Genomic DNA, 17,349 nt, shown 5'->3' on the forward strand with positions numbered 1-17,349 from the left:
TTTCTGATTATTGACCTGAGAAATCAACCTTACCGAGACCCTCACCTTTCTTTATGTTCAGATAATGTGGTTAGCTGGTCACCTGTTTTCTCATATTGTGTCTCATTATTGTTTGGCTGCTAATTAAGGAAATAGGAAGAACTAAAGGGTCTGAGTCGAGTTAATTAAATCTAAGGCAAAAGAAGTTAATTAGCAGCAAAAACAGGTCACTAATTAAGAAGGTGGTTAGAATGAAAACCTGCAGGCATTGCGACCCTCCAGGACTGGAGTTTGACACCCCTGCTCTAGAAGACCTTTTTCTGAGAAACATATACAGTAGATCCAAAGGGTGGGGGTGTACAGCAGTACCAAACCCTTAAAGAGCAAAGTTCACTTCTTTCAACCCCACAAATAACTTTCAAATTTTCTCCTGGGGACAAATATATTTCTGTCTCTCAATCAGTCTGTCTGTCTGTAACTGCAAAACACCCTTTTATTGAGTTTCACAGCTGTCAAATTGATCTTTATCATCATTTTTATGAATGTTTGTATGTAGGGAAGCTTAGCTGATTGCTCAGCACTACTTATTATTTTATGATATCATATTATAAGATCGGTAGATGTGAACAGAATAAACTGATAGCACTACATTTTTTTATCAAAGCAAAGCCTTACATGTTTTAAAAAATACCAACTATGATAGAGATACTGTAAGCCATGATAGACCAGAGTGAGACGCAATTTATTTTTAGAGCATGCCGAGTCGCTGTTCAATATACGGTTGAAATTTTACTGTTTCGTGATGCTAGACATTTACTCAGGTCCATTCTATGATGAGGCCATTATAATTTTATGTGATTTGTAGTAGTTTAAAATCAGCTATCATATAAAAACACTAGCGTTGTGTCCTGTAATAATATAGAGACCTGCAGCAATATCCAAAATATATATTCAAATTCAAGCAGTTCCTCCTACTGTAGATGTGCGGTCCATGAGTTTAGTTAATCAACATGCAATCCAATTTATGAATGTGGGATTAAACATCGACTCGTGAGACCACAGAACACCAGGAAATACAAAGAAGTATCATTCATGGTTCCAAACATGTAAGGAGTTGCCACAATTACGGAATCCAATTATACACAAAAACAACAAATTCTCAATTCATGAGAGCAAAGAAATTGTCAAAGAGGTGATGTAAATCACAGAAGGAGACAGCAGTGAGAGAAGGGTCCATATATAAAACACATACAGTATAAGGATTTGCTTTTTTACCCATTGTACAAGATCAGGTACTTTGGCTAGTATTTAGTAAAAGTGTGCAAATTAACCGGAATGAGTGTGAGCATGAATGTACCCTGCTTTGGACTGGTGCCCTCTCCAGGACTGGTTTCTGCCTTTTGTTCAGTGGTGCTTGGGTAGGCGTTGGCCCTTGAAACTCTGAATTGGATTAAGTAGGTCTGAAAATGTTCATTGTAATTTTTTTTTGTTCTAAAATTCCCCACCAATTTAGAATTAAGTATGTTGTTATTATGCACATTTTAATTGATTCCTTTAATTTAAATGCATTTTCAATTTTGCATTTCTGACTGAGTCCTTTTCATTTGAGGTTTGCCCCCTTCACACTGCATCCCCACTGGGTTTCTGGTGCTTGAACTTGGCTTTACACAATGGATGAGGTGTGGAAAGGAATCACCTTAGCAAGTTCAGCCAAAGGAGAACTCCAGCCACACAAGGCTTCTGTCTGTGAGACTACCTCTTTGTCACAGGAGGCTCATTCTGTCGTGAACTAGGTAGGGGTAACTACTCACACAATTCTCAAAATGCCCACTAGAGGGGGAAGACTTATCAAACCCCAGCTAGTCATAAAAAGGACAAACATAGAACCTTTATACATAAAAAAGATTTATTTTTACAAAAAAAAATGCTCAAGGCATAAAGTAAACTCTGAGCAGCACCAAGGACACCCCTGAAAAGATAAAGGCAATCCACTGGCAAGCAAGTCCCAAGTCACAAATCCAAGGAATGGACAAAGAATCAAGAAAATTTACAAAAACACAGTTAATCAGAATCCAAGAGAACTCGAGATGATACTTGAGATTTTTGCAAATTTATTAAAAATAAAAAAATTGAGAAAGCACACGTACAGAAGTATTCACAGCCTTTGCCATGAAGTTCAAAATTGAGCTCAGGTACATCCTGTTTCCCCTGATCATCCTTGAGATGTTTCTGCAGCTTCATTGGAGTCCACCTGTGGTAAATTCAGTTGACTGGACATGATTTGGAAAGGCACACACCTGTCTATACAAGGTCCCACAGTTGACAGTTCATGTCAGAGCACAAACCAAGCATGAAGTCAAAGGAATTGTCTGTAGACCTCCGAAACAGGATTGTCTCGAGGCACAAATCTGGGGAAGGTTACAGAAACATTTCTGCTGCTTTGAAGGTCCCAATGAGCACAGTGGCCTTCATCATCCGTTACTGGAAGAAGTTCGAAACCACCAGGACTGTTCCTAGAGCTGGCCAGCCATCTAAACTGAGCGATCGGGGGAGAAGGGCCTTAGTCAGGGAGGTGACCAAGAACCTGATGATCACTCTGTCAGAGCTCCAGAGGTCCTCTGTGGAGAGAGGAGAACCTTCCAGAAGGACAACCATCTCTGCAGCAATCCACCAATCAGGCCTGTATGGTAGAGTGGCCAGAAGCCAATCCTTAGTAAAAGGCACATGGCAGCCCGCCTGGAGTTTGCCAAAAGGCACCTGAAGGACTCTCAGACCATGAGAAAGAAAATTCTCTGGTCTGATGAGACAAAGATTGAACTCTTTGGCGTGAATGCCAGGCGTCATGTTTGGAGGAAACCTGGCATCATCCCTACAGTGAAGCATGGTGGTGGCACCATCATGCTGTGGGGATGTTTTTCAGCGGCAGGAACTGGGAGACTAGTCAGGATAAAGGGAAAGATGACTGCAGCAATGTACAGAGACATCCTGGATGAAAACCTGCTCCAGAGCGCTCTCGACCTCAGACTGGGGCAACGGTTCCTCTTTCAGCAGGACAACGACCCTAAGCACACAGCCAAGATATCAAAGGAGTGTCTTCAGGACAACTCTGTGAATGTCCTTGAGTGGCCCAGCCAGAGCCCAGACTTGAATCCGATTGAACATCTCTGGAGAGATCTTAAAATGGCTGTGCACCGACGCTTCCCATCCAACCTGATGGAGCTTGAGAGGTGCTGCAAAGAGGAATGGGCGAAACTGGCCAAGGATAGATGTGCCAAGCTTGTGGCATCATATTCAACAAGACTTGAGGCTGGAATTGCTGCCAAAGGTGCATCGACAAAGTATTGAGCAAAGGCTGTGAACACTTATGGACATGGAATTTCTCAGTTTTTTTATTTTTAATAAATTTGCAAAAACTTCAAGTAAACGTTTTTCATGTTGTCATTATGGGGTGTTGTGTGTAGAATTCTGAGGAAAAAAATGAATTTAATCCATTTTGGAATAAGGCTGTAACATAACAAAATGTGGAAAAAGTGATGCGCTGTGAATACTTTCCGGGTGCACTGTGTGTGTATATATATATATATATATATTCCATTGATTTTCTGGTTGTGGTCCTCAGTTACAAGAACTTCCAATAAATTTTAGAGTGTCATGACATATACCATTCTCTTTGTCCTTCTTGCAGTAAGTGAAAATCTCCAGTGTTTGCAGCCACTGCCTCCTTGTATAAAAAGCAAAGGTAGTGCAAAACAAATCACAAACTGCAGCACTTCAGCGTCATCACTCATGGAGTAATGTTGCAGTGCAGCATGTGATCAATGATCAAATGTGTGTGTTTTTCTTAGAATTTTTAATTATGGTTAAGGATAGCTGTGATAATTAATCGTCACGTTTTTATCAAGGTAAATGCTTATATCTATGAATGTCTTTTCCAGTCCCTCTGTGCCCATGCAATGCTGGGTTATTTAAAGAGCACACTTTGTTGTAATAATGGCAGCATGCTGTAGTGGTTAAGGCTTTGGACTAAAAGCCCTGAGGTTGTCGGCTCAATCCTACTACTGGCACTGTGTGACCATGAGCAAGTCACATCACCTGCCAGTGCAAAAGAAATGTAACCATCTATCCATCCGTCCATTATCCAACCCGCTATATCCTAACTACAAGATCACGGGGGTCTGCTGTAGCCAATCCCAGCCAACACAGGGTGCAAGGCAGGAAACAAACCCTGGGCAGGGCGCCAGCCCACCGCAGAGAAATGTAACCAGTTTTACCTCAAACACTTTGTAAGTCGCCTTGGATCAAGGTGTCAACCAAATCATAGGTAATAACAATAAAAAAGAGTGATAAGTGGAGTATTGTCTGCAGTAGTAGACTTTGGAAAATCCATATTGGAAGACCCTGCTGAGGACTTGGAAAAAAGTGGCTGCTACCATATAAAGAAGGTGGCCAGATTCTCCTGGAAAAATTCAATTAAAGGGATAGGGGGTACTTCTATGGGTATGTCGGTTTTTGGTTTGGCTATGTGGTGCTCAGTTGGTGGCTTTATAATGATTCATAACAGTTAATAATTTGTTTTTTTTTTATTTTAAAATTAGCTGGTATAATCCTGTTATCAAAAAGCACCCACATAGGCATACCATGCATGTGTGGCAACTCCACAAAAATAGAACCATACCTGACAAAGCTCATATTGGTTATGTGATTAGTTATTATTATTATTATTATGGTATTGTTTTTCATTGATTGTTATTATTATCTGTTTATTACTACTATCTTTTATTAGTTATTATTATAGATCATTTACCATTGTCTCTATTATGGTGCCCTGAAATGGGGGGGACCACGTATTAAAAGTGTTGTCATTTCTACATGGTGTGACTGAAATGTGTGCAAATCCCCTTAAATGAAAGTCTGTAATGGGCACTTTAGTCTTATCTCAGTTGTTTGATTTGTAATGTTAAACTGTAGAGCAGAGGGGTAAATCAAAGAAAAATGTGTCTTTGTTCCAAACATTATGGAGGACACTGTAAGTTGTGTTATTAGTGCACTGTTATGTATATCTATTCAACAATAGCAAAAAGAAGCAGGCCACCTCGTAGACTGCAAACCACCAACCACAAGCTCTAAAAAACCATATAAAGCCAGTAATCTTATCAATAGTTGTTATATAATTTCCAAAAAAAATGTATTTTCATAGCTTGAGGACTGGGTTGTTTTTCCTCTACCTTCATTTTTCATTTGAAGTAATCTTTTGCAGACGGCAAGCGTGGCTAAAAAAGCTGTCTAGATGATGAGGCACTGACATGGGCCCGAGTCTCACAGTCCTAGGATATCTGATTGGTCAGATTGCGCCTGCCCAGGGAGCTGTGGGCAGCAAGTGCAAAAGCTACTGGATTGAGAAATTAGCTGAGTCTGAAATATAAGCAAATGAAGATTTTTTTAAGATAGGTTGAGGCACCTGATTTGGAGCTGATATATGGGATGTCAGGTCACCGTATCCAAGATATAATTAATTTTTCATTCCTAAGTAAAAGAAGATTAAGAGGTGACATGATTGAAATGTTAAAAATGAGTCCAGAGGACTGAGTTTTGGTCTCCTGACTACAACAAAGATGTTGCAGTGCAAGAAAAAGTCCAAAGAAGAACAACTCTGGGACTGAGAGGCGCGAGCCTGGAGGAAACATTCGATGAGTTTAACGTTTCCAGTTTAAGCAAACAGAGATTAAGTGAGAACATGAATTATGAAAGGAATGAGCGTAGTGGATCAGGACTGTTACATTAAAATGAGTACATCAAGAACATGGGGACACAGTTGGAAACTTGTTAAGGGTAAATTTCACACAAACATTAGGAAGTTTCTCTTTACACTAAGAATGATAAACACTTGGAATAAGCGACCAAGTAGTGTGGTAGACAGTAAGACGTTAGGGACTTTCAAAACTGAACTTGATGTTTTCTTAGAAGAATTAAGTGGATAGGACTGGCGAGCTTTGTTGGTCTGAATGGCCATTTGACACAGCGTCACCATATACTCATTTTTTTAAGTCGAAAAATCTGCCGGCCCTGATATCCAAGCTTTAAATTAAGTAAAAAAAAAAATTTGTGTGTTTTGTATTAAAGAGAGGACGGGCCACTTTCTTCTTTACATTTAGATCAGTTTTTGAACTTGGGTGATTGGTTAACAGCTTTGTTCCTCTCTGTAATTTGATCTAAACATTCATTTCCCAGATATTTGTCAAGAATAATACAAATCAAAAACACTCTCATGTATTCCTCACTTTTTGGGAAATCTCTGTCTGATTTGTTTGTACTTATTATGTGGCCCACCCCAATCGGATTCTGCTCATTATAACCTTTCATTACCTGATTGGTCACCCTTCAGACTAGAAAAGCATATTCCAATATAGTGGACATCGATGAATTGCTTTCCATGGAGTTTGTTGTGTTGCTTACCTGCATGTATCTAAATTGCGTTTTGTACGGTTTGAGTGCACGCAAAAGGGAAATAATTTACAGATTGAAACAGTTTTGTGGTACATCCTGTTGTTTGTTGGCTGTATTACCATATCTTCAAGAATCACCATATTTGGGTGAAGCCTATGTCACATTAGACAGCTTGTCCAGCAGTTTTCGGTCTTAGCCTTCATTTACTTAATCTTAGGCAGTCGGCAGTGCGTTTCCCTGAAGCCGCTTACCTAATGTGACATATCTAAAGACTGAGACCAATTAGTCTGCGACTGGCTGCGATAAAATCAGCCATGTTTGTTTTCTCTTTGGTCGCAGGTCTGGGTTCTTTGTGTGCGATACTTGAGAACCAATGAGCATTCAGACGAGGAGGCTAATCACACCACGACTATTAACCCTTCGCAAACCACTGGTACAGCGCCGGCTCTGTCAGGCAGCATGAGAGCTATGGACCTCAGAAACAGAAGAGAAGCTTATCTGTTTGATGTCTCGTATTTCACAGAATGTAACAGAATGCAGAAACAAATTAAAGGGCAGAGATTGCTGCTGAACTTGCCGCAGCTGTTAACCCTTCATAAATCATTCTGTCGAGCAGCATGCTATTGGCTGTCAGAAAAAGGGGGTGAGCACAACTGTGCTGGAAAGTCGGTACTCAGTAGGTTAATATGACATGGGCTATGATTTTCATTCGTGTAATTTGACATGGTGGAGCGACTGTGGTTGGCAAATCTGACATAGTCCACAACAAACAGTTGCATAATGGGACATCAGTTCATGACGTCCATGCTGCATGCATGCCAAGTGTGGGTGGATGAGAACGTCTTTTGCGTTTTTGGTCATTTTAGCGTAGATGAAAATTCTTTCCTAAGCAATGTGAAAATGCCAACATGGTTCACGACGGTTTTTGGTTTAAAAACGCTGTTTTAAATGAAAATACAGTAGTGGTCGTTGTTCCTTATTGTCATAGTTGGTTGTAACATCCCCATTTTTATTCTAATATGTATTACTATTATTCATGACTTTGTTGTTTTTCCATCCATCCATTTTCCAACCCGCTGAATCCAAACACAGGGTCACGGGGGTCTGCTGGAGCCAATCCCAGCCAACACAGGGCACAAGGCAGGAACCAATCCCGGGCAGGGTGCCAACCCACCGCAGTTTGTTGTTTTTCCTTCTGTTTATTGTTTCTTAAATCTAAGTTAGAATATCGTCTTTCATGTATTTATCGTGTATTTGCTATTTAGTATTTGATATCAGTTTGACTGCGGTGGGTTGGCACCCTGCCCGGGATTGGTTCCTGCCTTGTGCCCTGTGTTGGCTGGGATTGGCTCCAGCAGACCCCCATGACCCTGTAGTTAGGATATAGCGGGTTGGATAATGGATGGATGGATATCAGTTTGTATCATGTGTTTTAATGACATGCTTGCTTTTATTCATGTTCTATTCCTGTAAATATTTGTGAAGAGCTTTGAGCGTGGGAAAAGCACTGCAAAAATTCTTATTATGATTAGAGTCATAAAACCGGGCCATTTCTTAATAGTGGTACAGCAGTTTGACTGATTTATTGTTTTGTTTTTTAATAGTTTATTGTGTAATTTATTTGAAAGTGTCAGAATGCATCTGCCTTTTCGTCTTTGGATGTAAAACTCTGCCCGCTGTCACCCAATACCATCTGCCATCATACTGCGCCACCTGCACACCTTGCTTAGTGTCTGTGAGTTCTTAAAGATTTGTGACAGTTGAATGGAGTGGGGAGGATCAACCAGAACTGATGATCAGTGTCATGTACGGGGAATGTATCAAATAATAAAGGCTTTAAGACGTCAAAGTGGCGATCTAACAGCACGTGGGACGGTGAATGATACATCTGGAGGCAATTTATAACAGTAATAGAAATATTGTTAAACAGGGCGTGTAAGCTGACAGCCGATAAGAACAATACCTTTGTATTAATGAGCTGCCATTATTGAGCCTGCAAGAAGCAAACTTGATAATAAGCACAAAATTATATTCCTCTTTTCTGCATTCACACAGTAGCTCATTCTGAGATGGTGCCTTCTTTTCTGTCCTCCCTACCTCCTTCTATTCATCCTCACGCCCTCACAAAGAATTCTCAATTCCAGCCTTCCCAGGGAGCTTTGCGGGGTAATTTTCATCCCCCAGTACATTTTAGTGTCAATTAAATTTGAAATATCTGCATTTGTCAACATTTCATTTCTGGCCACTGTGATGTGTTACTGATTTGTCCGTGATTTCTGACACTTAAGAAAGCACTCAAGACACAGATCTTCCTCATTAAAACATAAACCAGCTCCATCATAACTGTACACAGTGCCATGAAGCAGATCCAGGCTTTGCAGCGCTGTGTTTTTGACATGATACTTAACAAGGAACAGCCTCGGCTGTCAGGCCTGTCACATGTTAGCACAAACTAAGGGCCATGTTAAACTAAACATTAGAAAGAGCTTGGTGAGTCATCTGCATTGTAGCTCAGCCGAGGGATTACACATGGAGAAGTCAAGGCAGCCATGTGGAGATGAGATGGACACAATACCAAAATTCTCTGCTCTTTTGCTCTCCCCCCTCTCTCCAGTTCCTGTTCACTTCATAGAACACGTGACATATTTCAGTTCAATTTTATTAAAACAAAATGAAGCACTCTGGAGGCAGTACAGTGGCCCAGTGGTTAGTGCTTGCTGCTGCTTCAGAGAACTGGGCTCTGTTCCTGGCCCACTCGTGGTATGTGAACTTTGTGTACTTTCCTCGTTTCTGTGAGGTTTCCCTCCTGATATGCTGCTTTTCCTCCACCTCTCAATGACGTAACATTGGTGATTGATGATCCGGTAACAGGCCTAAAGTGAGAAGGGTGTCCATGGCTGTGTTCTTGCCTTGCGTCCTATTGTTTTAGAATAGATGATATGCTAATAAATGTTTAAATTGTGCATATTCACATATTTTATTACGTTACTATAATTAAGTAATCGGTGTTGATTTGTTTTTATTTTATAAATTAAAGAAAGAAGCGCACATATATTTAAATTGTGATTTACTTTTGTCTGTGTATGTGGGTGTGTACATACACTACTGGTCAATAGTTTTAGAACATCTCAGTTTTTCCAGTTTCTCTTCATATTTAATCATTTAAAATTCAATAAATGACCTGAAATGGAGAAAAGATAACTAGGTTGGCTGGAGAAAGAAATATCTTTGTGCCCCTCTGGACTAATATGTTGCTTGGACCAATAGAAGCTGGGAGTTAAGGGCAGTTTCATCCCCCATACAGCAGGTGGCAGTGGTCCTTGTGTGGTAGCCCAGTGGGGACACCTGCAGGGGTGTTTGGGAGTTGGAGTCTGCAAGTGTAACCCTGTGGGGTATTGGGTGCTGCCTCCCTACTTTCTGTACGGCCTGGAAGACGCGGAGTGGCACCGGTAGCATTCCCAGGTCCATCTTGAAAAGAAACCCATCACCCACATCAAGAGAGTCCGAGTCGGGAGGCAATACTCAAAGGAGAGAAAAGAAACACTTGTTTGGATTTATTCTGTCATTTATTGTATATTTGGTGACCAGTTTATAATAAATTACTTGATTAGCAGACTCGTTTAGCCAACATGCAATTACAGGCCAGTTTTTTTTACAGCGCCTTACCAAGTTTACTTCACTCAGAGCACATATAAAGCCATTGTTGACATCGCTGTGGATTCCTCTTTATAATGACCCCCTTACTTAGCTGCTCACTTTGGACTGGCAGAGTGTTGGTGTTGTATTGCAGTTTCCATTGCTTGTCTATTGAGCCTGCAGTGCTCACGTGTGTATCCACCATCTCTTCTAATAACTCCGTCCTTGAGTGTGCCCTTTGATTTTCATATTTCCTCTAAATTCATGGTCTGAACACTAAGATGGTCTTTATGGGCATTGTGACAGATAGAGGGCGCTGTCGTCCTCTTGAACCCTCTGACTTGACTCCAGACACCAGGTAAAAGTCCAAATATTATTTTTATTTGAACAATAACGTGCACAAAGTACACTCCACTCCACAATACTCATAAATCACCAATAATCAATCAATACAATCCTCCACACTCCCAGACGCGTTGCCACCCTTCCACCCAGCTCAGCTCCACGTCTGGGATTTCCCATAGTCCTTTTATAGTCCTTGACCCGGAAGTGTTTTGCCCTCTCTGTCCACGTGACTAGGAACACTTCTGGGTCCTATAAAAACTTCTTCACCCCGGAAGCACATCATTCTTCCTGTCGCTATGACTACAACGTACTTCCGGGTTATAGGGCACATAATAGTCTCTGGACCTTCCTGCAGCGTCTCCTGGAAGTACCCCTGGTATCCAGCAGGGCTGTGATGAAAAACTCCACTGTCCATGATGCCCTGCTGGAACTCGGGGCACCTCTATGTTGCATGAAGGGCTCCACCTGGCGGCCTAGGGATAAAAGGCCGGCCATGTCACAACAGCATTTTTAAGAGACACATGCAGAGGAATGGTAAAATAGAATCACAGGGTTGTAGACCATTCGTCCATTTCTTTATAAGTTTTTCCTCCATTCTTTTAGTACACACCTTGAGTGACTTTAAAATTAAAAGATTGCTGCCTGAGCACCGGATATGAATACGTATGCCGTAGTGAGATATATTTAACGTGTATAAAGAAATGTTTGCATTGTGTAAAAAAAAAAAATCTATATTTGTTTTTAATTGAAAGTGCTGTAAAAGAAAGCAGTAAGTAATGAAAAGTGTCCAAAGTTCTCAGTGCTTTTGCGTGACTCTTAAATCAAAGGAATAAATGAATGACTGTCATTATTACAGATGGAGACATTTTGCTTTTGAAGTGTCATGCACTGCATGCTGCTTCCATTCCTCTTTTATTTGACTTTTGGGGGTCTGTCTTTCCTGCTCACTGTTTAATGATTCACTTCTTTCTTCCTGTCTCCTTCAGTGTGGCACGGCCAACCAAACACTACACCGTCTTCCTGTCTGAGGACTCCTCGGGTGACGAATTCCAACGAGATGAGGAATCAGTTTCTGGCTTCCCTGAAAACTTTCTATTTTCTGCTCCTTTTGAATGGTCTCTGTTTTAAGATTACTGTTTTCACTTCACCCTTTCATTTTGGTTTTCGTGGTGTTTCATCTTTTTTTTCTCTTGATCTGTGCTGTTGATTTTCTTCTTTCTGAACAAGCCCTATAATGAAAAGGCAAGTTAGAATTGAGGAGCTTAAATGAATGACAGTGTGCTGCACAACACCATCTTATAATATAAAGTGGAACATAACCAACTCCTCAGACCCATTTACAGTGGGTACGGAAAATATTCAGACCCCCTTCAATTTTTCACTCTTTGTTATATTGCAGCCATTTGCTAAAATCATTTACATTAATTTTTTTCCTCATTAATGTACACACAGCACCCCATATTGACAGACAAAAAAAAGAATTTTTGAAATTGTTGCAGATTTATTAAAAAAGAAAAACTGAAATATCACATGGTCCTAAGTATTCAGACCCTTTGCTCAGTATTTAGTAGAAGCACCCTTTTGAGCTAATACAGCCATGAATCTTCTTTGGAAAGATGCAACAAGTTTTTCACACCAGGATTTGGGGATCCTCTGCCATTCCTCCTTGCAGATCCTCTCCAGTTCTGTCAGGTTGGATGGTAAACGTTGGTGGACAGCCATTTTTAGGTCTCTCCAGAGATGCTCAATTGGGTTTAAGTCAGGGCTCTGGCTGGGCCATTCAAGAACAGTCACAGAGTTGTTGTGAAGCCACTCGTTTGTTATTTTAGCTGTGTGCTTAGGGTCATTGTCTTGTTGGAAGGTAAACCTTCGGCCCAGTCTGAGGTCCTTAGCACTCTGGAGAAGGTTTTTGTCCAGGATATCCCTGTACTTGGCCGCATTCATCTTTCCCTCGATTGCAACCAGTCGTCCTGTCCCTGCAGCTGAAAAACACCCTCACAGCATGATGCTGCCACCGCCATGCTTCACTGTGGGGACTGTATTGGACAAGTGATAAGCAGTGCCTGGTTGTCTCCACACATACTGCTTAGAATTAAGGCCAAAAAATTCTATCTTGGTCTCATCAGACCAGAGAATCTTATTTCTCACCATCTCAGAGTCCTTCAGGTGTCTTTTAGCAAACTCCATGCGGGCTGTCATGTGTCTTGCACTGAGGAGAGGCTTCCGACAGGCCACTCTGCCATAAAGCCCTGACTGGTGGAGGGCTGCAGTGATGGTTGACTTTCTACAACTTTCTCCCATCTCCTGACTGCATCTCTGGAGCTCAGCCAAAGTGATCTTTGGGTTCTTCTTTACCTCTCTCACCAAGGCTCTTCTCCACCGGTAGCTCAGCTTGGCCGGACGGCCAGCTCTAGGAAGGGTTCTGGTCGTCCCAAACGTCTTCCATTTAAGGATTATGGAGGCCACTGTGCTCTTGGGAACCTTAAGTGCAGCAGAAATTTTTTTGTAACCTTGGCCAGATCTGTGCCTTGCCACAATTCTGTCTCTGAGCTCTTCAGGCAGTTCCTTTGACCTCATGATTCTCATTTGCTCTGACATGCATTGTGAGCTGTAAGGTCTTATGTAGACAGGTGTGTGGCTTTCCTAATCAAGTCCAATCAGTATAATCAAACACAGCTGGACTCAAATGAAGGTGATCTCAAGGATGATCAGAAGAAATGGAAAGCACCCGAGTTAAATATATGAGTGTCACAGCAAAGGGTCTGAATACTTAGGACCATGTGATATTTCAGTTTTTCTTTTTTAATAAATCTGCAACAATTTCAAAAATTCTTTTTTTGTCTGTCAATATGGGGTGCTGTGTGTACATTAATGAGGAAAAAAATTTATTTAAATGATTTTAGCAAATGGCTGCAATATGACAAAGAGTGAAAAATTGAAGGGGGTCTGAATACTTTCCGTACCCATTGTAGTTCAGTTCAGTCCCTAGCAAGGCCCACTCACACAGTCACGCATTCGGCCAGTTTGGATTCACCAGTTAACCTGACCTGTACGTCTTTGGGGATGTGGGAGGAAAGCCAGGGTACCCAAAGTAAAGCCCCCACTGTCAAAGGGTATAATGTGCAGTCTCCACACAGATTTGAACCCAGGATGCTGGATCTGTGAGGTGACCATGCTGTGCATTCCACCTCTGTGCCAGTGTAGTTAGGAATAGTTCTGGCTTTTTATTTCTAAAATATTTTTTATAATAATGTTTTTCTTCCCATATAAAAACATCCATCCATCCATTTTCCAACCCGCTGAATCCGAACACAGGGTCACGGGGGTCTGCTGGAGCCAGTCCCAGCCAACACAGGGTACAAGGCAGGGAACCAATCCTGGGCAGGGTGCCAACCCACCGCAGCATATAAAAACATGGTTGTCAAAATTATTGCATCCAGTACTTTAAAAAAAAAATCAAAAAAACGGCTTAGACAGGGCTCTCTTCTAAGGACCATTTTTTGAACTTTTGACGTACCAGGTTATAAAACAAGAGGCAATGTAAATAATGAAATGTGGTCATCTAATTTTAAACTGGAGACTAGATAGATATGAAAGGCAATACCTACATAGATCGATAGTAAGTGTGCTGAAATTTACACTCCTACTCCCTTCTAGTTACTTTTCACCTTCATTAAAAGGGGTGCATGAATGGACTCCAATGCTCTGTGGTCTCCCTATCAATAGATAGATCGATGTGAAATGCATTATACCAGGAGTGGGCAAAGTCATTCCTGGAGGGGCACAGTGGCTGCAGGTTTTTGTTCCAACCCAATTGCTTAATAAGAAGCACTTACTGCTCAAGTAACACTTCTGCTTCATTTTAGTTGTCTCCCTCGTTAAGATTTTGAACCCTTATTGCTTATTTAAGTCTTAAACAGCTGCGTTCTCGGTTTTTAATTGCTCCTTATTAACAATAAGATGCAAATGACAAAAGAAACCAGCAGTTCTCCATTTTGCTTGTTACCCTTTACACCTGTGTGTATTTATCGTGCACTATTTGGTTTAATTAAATACTTGGAAGGAAAGAGAAGAGAAAAAAGTGAAGGATTGAGAATTACCCGTCCGTTTTACACTTCAAAGTATTTGGATGATATCCTTAGTACTAGGGTGTTGTACCGTGTTAGCCATTATGAATGTAGAGAAAAGCCAAGCAAAATGACACCTTTTATTGGCTAACTAGAAAGATTACAATATGCAAGCTTTCGAGGCAACTCAGGCCCCTTCTTCAGGCAAGATGTAATATCCTTAGAATGGAAAAAAAATCAAGGTTATGAGAATGACTTGACATAGCAGAGTTAAAGCACCAACAAGCCATGAAATGTAATTATTGGCAAGGATTGTTTTCTAATTAATCCACTGGATTGGAACAAAAACCCGCGGCCACTGCGGCCCTCCAGGAATGACTTTGCCCACCCCTGGATTATAAGATAGATAGATAAATAGATATGATAGGCACTATATGATAGATAGATAGATGTGAAAGGCACTATATGATAGATAGATAGATAGATAGATAGATAGATAGATAGATAGATAGATAGATAGATAGATAGATAGATAGATAGATAGATAGATAGATAGATAGGGAAAGTCATGTATGATAGAAAGAATGAACAAACATACAGTGGTGTGAAAAACTATTTGCCCCCTTCCTGATTTCTTATTCTTTTGCATGTTTGTCACACAAAATGTTTCTGATCATCAAACACATTTAACCATTAGTCAAATATAACACAAGTAAACACAAAATGCAGTTTTTAAATGATGGTTTTTATTATTTAGGGAGAAAAAAAATCCAAACCTACATGGCCCTGTGTGAAAAAGTAATTGCCCCCTTGTTAAAAAATAACCTAAGTGTGGTGTATCACACCTGAGTTCAATTTCCGTAGCCACCCCCAGGCCTGATTACTGCCACACCTGTTTCAATCAAGAAATCACTTAAATAGGAGCTGCCTGACACAGAGAAGTAGACCAAAAGCACCTCAAAAGCTAGACATCATGCCAAGATCCAAAGAAATTCAGGAACAAATGAGAACAGAAGTAATTGAGATCTATCAGTCTGGTAAAGGTTATAAAGCCATTTCTAAAGCTTTGGGACTCCAGCAAACCACAGTGAGAGCCATTATCCACAAATGGCAAAAACATGGAACAGTGGTGAACCTTCCCAGGAGTGGCCGGCCGACCAAAATTACCCCAAGAGCGCAGAGACGACTCATCCGAGAGGTCACAAAAGACCCCAGGACAACGTCTAAAGAACTGCAGGCCTCACTTGCCTCAATTAAGGTCAGTGTTCACGACTCCACCATAAGAAAGAGACTGGGCAAAAACGGCCTGCATGGCAGATTTCCAAGACACAAACCACTGTTAAGCAAAAAGAACATTAGGGCTCGTCTCAATTTTGCTAAGAAACATCTCAATGATTGCCAAGACTTTTGGGAAAATACCTTGTGGACTGATGAGTCAAAAGTTGAACATTTTGGAAGGCAAATGTCCCGTTACATCTGGCGTAAAAGGAACACAGCATTTCAGAAAAAGAACATCATACCAACAGTAAAATATGGTGGTGGTAGTGTGATGGTCTGGGGTTGTTTTGCTGCTTCAGGACCTGGAAGGCTTGCTGTGATAGATGGAACCATGAATTCTACTGTCTACCAAAAAATCCTGAAGGAGAATGTCCGGCCATCTGTTCGTCAACTCAAGCTGAAGCGATCTTGGGTGCTGCAACAGGACAATGACCCAAAACACACCAGCAAATCCACCTCTGAATGGCTGAAGAAAAACAAAATGAAGACTTTGGAGTGGCCTAGTCAAAGTCCTGACCTGAATCCAATTGAGATGCTATGGCATGACCTTAAAAAGGCGGTTCATGCTAGAAAACCCTCAAATAAAGCTGAATTACAACAATTTTGCAAAGATGAGTGGGCCAAAATTCCTCCAGAGCGCTGTAAAAGACTCATTGCAAGTTATCGCAAACGCTTGATTGTAGTTATTGCTGCTAAGGGTGGCCCAACCAGTTATTAGGTTCAGGGGGCAATTACTTTTTCACACAGGGCCATGTAGGTTTGAATTTTTTTTTCTCCCTAAATAATAAAAACCACCATTTACAAACTGCATTTTGTGTTTACTTGTGTTATATTTGACTAATGGTTAAATGTGTTTGATGATCAGAAACATTTTGTGTGACAAACATGCAAAAGAATAAGAAATCAGGAAGGGGGCAAATAGTTTTTCACACCACTGTATTTGTCCCAAGTGGGAAGTTTAGCTTGTTACAGAAGCTCAGCAAAGATTAAAACAAAACAACAACAAAGAAAAAGGAAACTCCTGACTTGGCTAAATATAAGAGAGTAGTCCCTTTGATGCATTATAAAGACATACTGCCATTTGAAGGAGCCCCAGTAGTTTTTTGACACACTTCTCTGCAATAATTATTTTCCTTAAAGTCCTCAGTGTTGGTGTGTCACGGAAAGGAGATGCTTTGCCCATAATGGCACTCAGTTTTTTTTCTTTATTCTCCAGGGGGTCCAGAGTATGTCCAATACCTGAACTTTCCCTTTTAATTAGCTTGTTGAATCGATGGGCCTTTGTTGAAGTGATGTTACCAGCCCACCAAACCACAGCCTAGAAAATCTTACTAGCCATTATAGAGGTATAGAAGATGTAAAGGATGTCACTTCTCACATTGAAGGAATTCAGTCTCCTAAGGAAGCTAGAGTTCCTCTGCGTTACAAGACCAGTCTAATGTGGACCCCCAAGTACATACAACACTGCACCACCTCTACATCCACTCCCTCAGTAGTTAGCAGACACAGAGGCTGTTTGGTGTGTAAAAGTCAATAAGCAGTTTCTTGGTTTTGCTGATGTTAAGTTGCAGACAATTTCCTTTATGACCAAGAAACAAAC

The 17,349-nt window shown here is 40.9% G+C and overlaps 1 protein-coding gene across 6 annotated transcripts in view; it reads left to right on the plus strand.

The window, feature by feature from the left end:
- The window catches only part of dennd1a (DENN/MADD domain containing 1A), a 1,314,459-nt gene that overhangs the window by 1,270,272 nt on the left and 26,838 nt on the right, over positions 1-17,349 (plus strand). For 4 of the 6 annotated variants that reach the window (XM_051931936.1, XM_051931935.1, XM_028809158.2 and 1 more), the window contains one exon: positions 11,391-11,519. The exons of the other annotated variants lie outside the window; for them this stretch is intronic. In XM_051931936.1, the coding sequence (XP_051787896.1) occupies positions 11,391-11,519 (129 nt within the window). The remainder of the gene's footprint in view (positions 1-11,390; positions 11,520-17,349) is intronic. 6 annotated transcript variants of the gene reach the window in all.

The sequence above is a fragment of the Erpetoichthys calabaricus genome, chromosome 9 (assembly GCF_900747795.2).
Source record: "Erpetoichthys calabaricus chromosome 9, fErpCal1.3, whole genome shotgun sequence".
In the NCBI taxonomy this organism is placed as follows: Eukaryota; Metazoa; Chordata; class Cladistia; order Polypteriformes; family Polypteridae; genus Erpetoichthys; species Erpetoichthys calabaricus.